The 6,501-nt window shown below is 41.2% G+C and overlaps 1 protein-coding gene across 1 annotated transcript in view; it reads right to left on the reverse strand.

Moving 5' to 3' along the window:
* The window catches only part of FAM198B (family with sequence similarity 198, member B), a 68,063-nt gene extending 62,299 nt beyond the window's left edge, over positions 1–5,764 (reverse strand). Inside the window, exon 1 of the mRNA XM_006867918.1 lies at positions 4,855–5,764. Within this exon, the coding sequence (XP_006867980.1) occupies positions 4,855–5,764 (910 nt within the window). The remainder of the gene's footprint in view (positions 1–4,854) is intronic.
* Between the last annotated feature and the right edge of the window lie 737 nt (positions 5,765–6,501).

The raw sequence follows: 6,501 nt of genomic DNA on the forward strand, positions 1-6,501 counted from the left end.
TCTGCAGATAACTAGTATCCTTTTGACAAACAGCTTTTGATTTGTTACTGGGCCTCAGAAGAGACTGGACACTTAACCACAGGCCATCATTAACCTGTATTATCTAACCCACCCAGTCACAAATTTGGATGTGCACAACAGCACTCTATCATTAAGCGGAAGTGGTTTATACAAGATTGGGATCAAATAGAATCTGAAGAAACAAATGGGTCATATGAGGAAGTGGCCCAACTGCCTATGACCCCTACTCCTGTCACATTACCTTTCTTCTCCCAGTCTGCATCTTTGACCTCATAGGGAGATCCTTATGATCAGTTGACTGAGGAAGAGAAACCTTGTGCTTGCTTTATAGATGGTTCTGCTGGATACGCAGGCACCAGTCTGAAGTGGACAGGGAGCAGTATTGCAACCACTTTCTGGGACCTCCATGAAGGACAGTGGTAAAGAAAACTTCTTCCAGTAAGCAGAACTTTAGGCACTGCACATGATTGCTTATTTTGCTTGTAAGGAGAGATGATCAGATTTGTCACTGTATACTGAGGCCAAAGGTTTGACTGGATGATCAGAGACTTGGAAGGAAGCTGATTGGAAAATTGGTAACAAAGATATATCAAGACAGTTATATCAACTTATCTCTCCAAATGGTCCAAATAAGTGGATATATTTGTGTCTCCTGTGAATGTTCACCAAAGTATAACCTTGGCAGAGGAGGATATTAAAATAAACACTGGACTTCAAAGCACAAGGTTGATGGTTAAAGCCCACCAATTGCTTATGGGATAAAGATAAGGTTTTCTGCTCCCACAAAGATTTACAACCTTGGAACCCCTATACAGGGTTAGTATAAGTCAGAACCAACTCGACAGTACTTAAAAACAACAAGAAGATAGGGTGATGGGTACACCAGTCAACCTCTTTCCCTAGCTACACTTGTACAATGGGCTCATGAACAAAGGGGTCATTGTGACAGGGATGAAGATTAGGCATAGATTCAACAACATGGACTTCCACTCACCAAGGCTGACTTAGCAACAGCTATTACTGAGTGCTGAATCTGCAGCAGAGATCAACAATGACTTCTTTATATGGCACCATTATTAGTGATGATCAGCTAGTGACCCAGTAGCAGGTTCATTACATTAGACCACATCCATCAAGGAAATGACTTTTTTTTTTTCTTACTAGAATCAACTATTTGAATATAGATTTGCTTTCCAGCATGCAATGCTTCTGCCCAAACTACCATCCATGGATTTATAGAATGTCTTATCCACCATCTTGGTATCTCACAGAGTATTGTCACATATTAAGAAAGTTAATCCACAGCAAATTAAGTACAGTAATGGACCAATGATCATGGAATTCACTGGTCTCACGATGTCCTCTATCATTCTAAACAAGCTTCTTTGATACGAAAATGAAATGATCTTCTAAGGACACAATGTTGATGCCTGGTGTGGTGCTGCAGGACAAGCACTGGACCACAAGGTAGGTTTGAACTCCAAGGTAGACAGTTCAAATCCACCAGAAGCTCCTCAGAAAACCCTATACAGGGTTGCTATGAGTCTGAACTGGCTCTATAGCACTAAACAATAACAACAAAGTGACAATACCTCACAGGATGGAGACGATGTATATATATGCTCTAGACCAGAGACCAACATCTGGTGCTGTTTCTCCCATAGCCAGGATTAATGGGCCTGAGAATCAAGGAGTAGAAAGACGTGTGACCCTACTCAATATTACTCCTAGTAACCCCTTGCAAAAATTTTGCTTTCTATTTCTGTAACCCTATGCTCTGCAGGTCTAGAGGCCTTAGTTCTAAAGTGAGGAATGCTCTCATCAGGAGACACAACACTGATCCCATTGAACAATTAGTTAAGAATGCCACCCTACCACTTTGGACTCCTCATACCTCTGGGGCAACACACAAAGAATGGAGTTACCATATTGGTTAATGTGACTGATCCTGATTACTAAACAGAAATTTGATTGGTATTATATAGTGGACATAAAGAACAGTATGTCTGGAATATAGGAAACCTCTTAGGTTTAAAGTTGTTGTTGTTGTTAAGTTCTTTTTGTTGGTTTCATAGCACTTATAGTATACATGTGATTAAAGTTAGTGGTATATTTTTGTTGTTGTTGAGTGCCATTTCATATTGACCCTCTATAGGGTTTCCAAGGCTGTTAATCTTTAAAGGAGCAGAAAGCATCATGCTTTTTTTTCCATGGAGCAATTGGTGGGCTCAAACCAACAACTTTGTATTTACCAGTCCAGTGCTTATCCTACAGTGTGTGTCACAACAGCGATTCAATTCTGCCAAGACTACAAATGGGGCAATGCAAACCAGGCAAAGAACTCCAACCAGCTGAGATGCTTGTCGAGGGCAAAGGGAATACAGAATGGTGGTAGAAGAAGATAGCACTAAATAACAGCTACAACCACATGACCAGTTGTAGAAACAAGGACTTCAGTCATTTTTATTTTTTCCCTTTTTTGCTCTATATGTATGTTTGCGTGTATATGAATATACTCATATATATTTCACATATATATACAATATATTGTTGTTGTTCAGTGCTGTCGAGTCGTTTGACTCACAGTGACCCTGAATAGGGTTTACGAGGAGTAGCTGGTGGATTTGTACCATCGACCTTGTGATCCAGTGCTTATTCTTTATCACCACACCAAGACTCCATGTAATATGTAATAGAATATATAATATATGGTGATGTGCCGTGGAGTCAGTTCTGACTCATAATGACCCTGCATAGGGTTTCCAAGGCCGTAAATCTTTATGGGAGCAGAAAAAGTCTCAACAGTCTCCTGTGGAACAGCTGTTAATTTCGAACTGCTGACCTTGAGGTTAGCAGTCTGATTCATAACTATTACACTACCAGAGGTCTAATATATGTGTTTTATTTGCTTCCTTTTCCCACTGTTGTTGTTGTTAAGTGACACCCAATCAGTTCCTATTCATACCAACTTGTATAGGGTTTCTGAGGTGCAGCTGATGGGTTTGGATTGCTGAACTCGTGGTTAGCAGTCTAGTGCTTATCCTACAGTGCCACAAAGGACTCTAGTACTTATAAGAGGTAAACAGGGCTAGTGAGCTTACAGTAGTAAGTTAGTTGTATCATGTTAGGGGCAAGTATGACTTTATAATTGTTTCTATTTAAAGATTATGTGTGGTTTAAGGAGATGTGTACAAGTGGCAAGTTGATAAAAAAAAGTGGGCTGTGATGATTAAGGTTAAGTGTCAACTTGACTAAGCCATGATTCTCAGTGATTTGTCAGATATTATGTAATCATTCTTCATTTTATGATCTGATGTGAGCAGCCAAGCAGTTGAAAGGGGAAATTCTCTGGTTATGACTTGCATCCAGTTTATGGATGTTCTAACAAAGTTCACCCTCTCTCAATCCTGCATTTGACTCATCATCTTCTAACCTCCAATTCTCAGGAAGTAAGATAGCAGTCTGTGGTCTGACCTGCTGATTGTATATTCATCAGTCTCTGTATCCATGTGAGTCAGGAGAAGACTCCCATCTGATGCCTCCAGAACTCTGTCTCACACTCTCTCTATATATATATTCATATATATGTTGTTAAGTGCTGTAGAGTTGGTTCCTACTCATAGTGACCCTTTATAGGGTTTCCAAGGAGTGGCTGGTTTGTTTATCTACAGAGCTACATCAGGACTCCCATATAGATGTATGTGTATATATATTACGCACAATTTTTTTTCTAACTGACTTTGCCTAAGAAAATAGCATGCACCTTACAACATTAAAGTGAGAATAAAAAGTAAAACTAAAAAGAGGTTTCCTCACTACTTTGTGGACTTGAGACATCAAAATAAACCTGTGAATCTGGAGCACCTAGACATGAATCAATAGAAGTAAGGAATGCTAAATGTTTCTAAGTAAATCACTTCAAAAAGCAACCTAAGATAAATTTTAATCCAAAAACCACTGAAAATAGTTACTGCAAAGGATATTGATCAATTTCCATCCAAGTGTCATGGACACCATACTGAAATGGCCCAATTTTACAGAGTTAGGGAGTAAGGGAGTACTCTTTGAATTTATCATCACTTGGAATAGACTTCACAGCAACTAGCAACTGAAAATAATTGTTGTTGTTAAGTGTCATTGAGTCAGTTCCATCTCATAGCAACCCTGTATAGGGTTTCCAAAGGGCTATTGATATGTTTGAACCACAGACTTCGTGTTAGCAGTCTAGTGTTTATCCTAAAATGCCACACTAGGACTCGAAGATAAATACATAAGCATTGTCAAATCAAAGACTTGAACCAGGTCAACATGATCTAGCTCTTGTTGCTAAGTGCCCTAGAGTAGGTTCCAACTCTGGCTCTAGACATCTTTTAAAAAGACTCCATTTGCTGAAGAAAGATAACCCACTTTCTCCTTATATTCAAAATCTCCCTAAGAATACAATTCTACTTCCTCCCACAGCAACTTTTTCCGTGACATGCTCCATTGTCAGCAAGTTCTTTGCCTCCACGCTGACTTCCTCTCCTATTCATGTAAATTGTCTTTGGTTTTAATTAGATTTAATAAGCCACTGGGAAGTGCAGTGAGGGAAACAGGGAGCAAAGATTACACAGTGTGGGCTTACTCTTGCATGTCGAGTACAGCATTTCTCTAGAACGCTCAGATCCTCCTAAGGCTGGGAAAATAATGAATGCCAAGCCTATGGAAAGACATGCTGCTGCTGCCCAAATGTGAAATGTGGGTGTAGAAAATCATTTACAGAGAGTACCGAAAAAGAGAAAATCAACCCAAATCCCCAACAGCTGCAAATAACAAAGTGTATGAATCTGTTACCTTGAATGAACTCTGATTTCCTGCTCACTGATGGCAGGGTCCTGTTGAGCCCCAGGATCCTATCCAGGTGGAACGCAAACACCTCACTCATGTCTAAGGGCTGTTTGAGCAGCCCACAAGGACTAGAGCCACAATGGGGCACAGAGTCTGCTGCACTCTTCTCCAATACCAGCAAACGTGCATTGCTCTTAGAGGTTATGGACTGGAGGCCTGCCACTGAGCTGTCCGCCAACAGGCGCATTCTATAGATGTCTTCTTTGCTCAGCCATGAGGGGGCGCTCTCACTGTAGATTCTGATATTGCTCTCCCTGGTCTTGGGCAGCTGGAAGTCCGGGCCCCCAGCTTTCACTCCTGGACCCCGCACCAACCTCCAGGATTGCTCCCCAACTTTGACCAGGTTTCCTTCCCGGGCATATCCAGGAACTTTAACACCTGCCATCCTTGCAGCTTCCTCTGGCTGAAAGGATGGTCCTGCCAAAGCTTCTTGTCCCAGAGCCGGAGATGCCACTGCATACTTTTTTCTGCGTTTTGGCTTTACTGTGCCACGGATGTTGGCGGGCTTACTGCGCTTAGAGCGTAGGGTAATGTACACGACATTGGGCTGCAGGGTGGTCACATTACCCTGGGATTCAGGAGGAGCAAGGGTACCATCCAGGGGTATCTCTGGGAAAGGTGCCTCAGCGGCGTTGCGGCTCTGGTGCTGACGCTTCTCTGGTGCCCGCCTCTGCTGGGGGGAGTTGCGACCCACCTGGCTCACCAGGAAGCCCAGGTAGATGGCACAGGCAGTGCCCAACAGAAGGTTCCTTCGGGTCCTTGGACGCCTACTACTCCAGAGTTTACGCACCGTTGGGACGCATAGGGTGCAGATGAACCAGTTTATGAGTTGTCCTGGCTTGTCTGGACAGGTCATTTCTCCGCAGCATCCACATGTTGAACAGAGTTTAAAGTCTGCAGTTGATTCCTGTTGGCATGATACATGGTTTCCTGATTTCAGCTGTCCCGTCCTCTTTGGTATCTAAGTAGCCTCCAGAGGATAACAATAGAAGTAAAGGTTCGGTGATGAGGTTTTAAAGTCCTCTCAGGTTCCCCAAGAAATGCAGCTTGTTTCTGGGAATGAATGAAAACAGTTTACTGAGGTACAGTCACACCTCAGTCCCTTTTCAAGAATAAAGAAAACAAGTAACACTTTCCTTTCGTAATTGTCACCACTAAATGTTAGGAGGGAATTTTTTTTTTTTTTAAGGAAAAAAAATGAATGCATAGATTTAATATTCGGTTCTAAGTATTGAAGAGAAACCACAAAACCAAGAATATTTTCTAAATTTTAGCTAGAGTCATATAAGTAGGTTCTGAAGGAACAGCATTAAAATTTAACAACCGGGACTTTTCCTCTTTAATTTCAGAAATAACTTACAAGTAATGGATGATTTTTGAAATTCTATGGTTGTCTCCTATTTAGTTTCAGAAGTCCTACACCAACTAACTGAGTCTAAATTCCAAATATTAGCATTCAATTTCAGAAGCATATTCCTTTAATCTAGTAGTACATTTTTTCTTCACAATACGTTCCATAATCTTACATTAAGATTTAGTATAATACAACACCATAAACACCCATATATCATTGACGCAGTTATATTCATTCAA

The sequence above is a fragment of the Chrysochloris asiatica genome, unplaced genomic scaffold, assembly GCF_000296735.1.
Source record: "Chrysochloris asiatica unplaced genomic scaffold, ChrAsi1.0 scaffold00112, whole genome shotgun sequence".
Classification (NCBI taxonomy): domain Eukaryota; kingdom Metazoa; phylum Chordata; class Mammalia; order Afrosoricida; family Chrysochloridae; genus Chrysochloris; species Chrysochloris asiatica.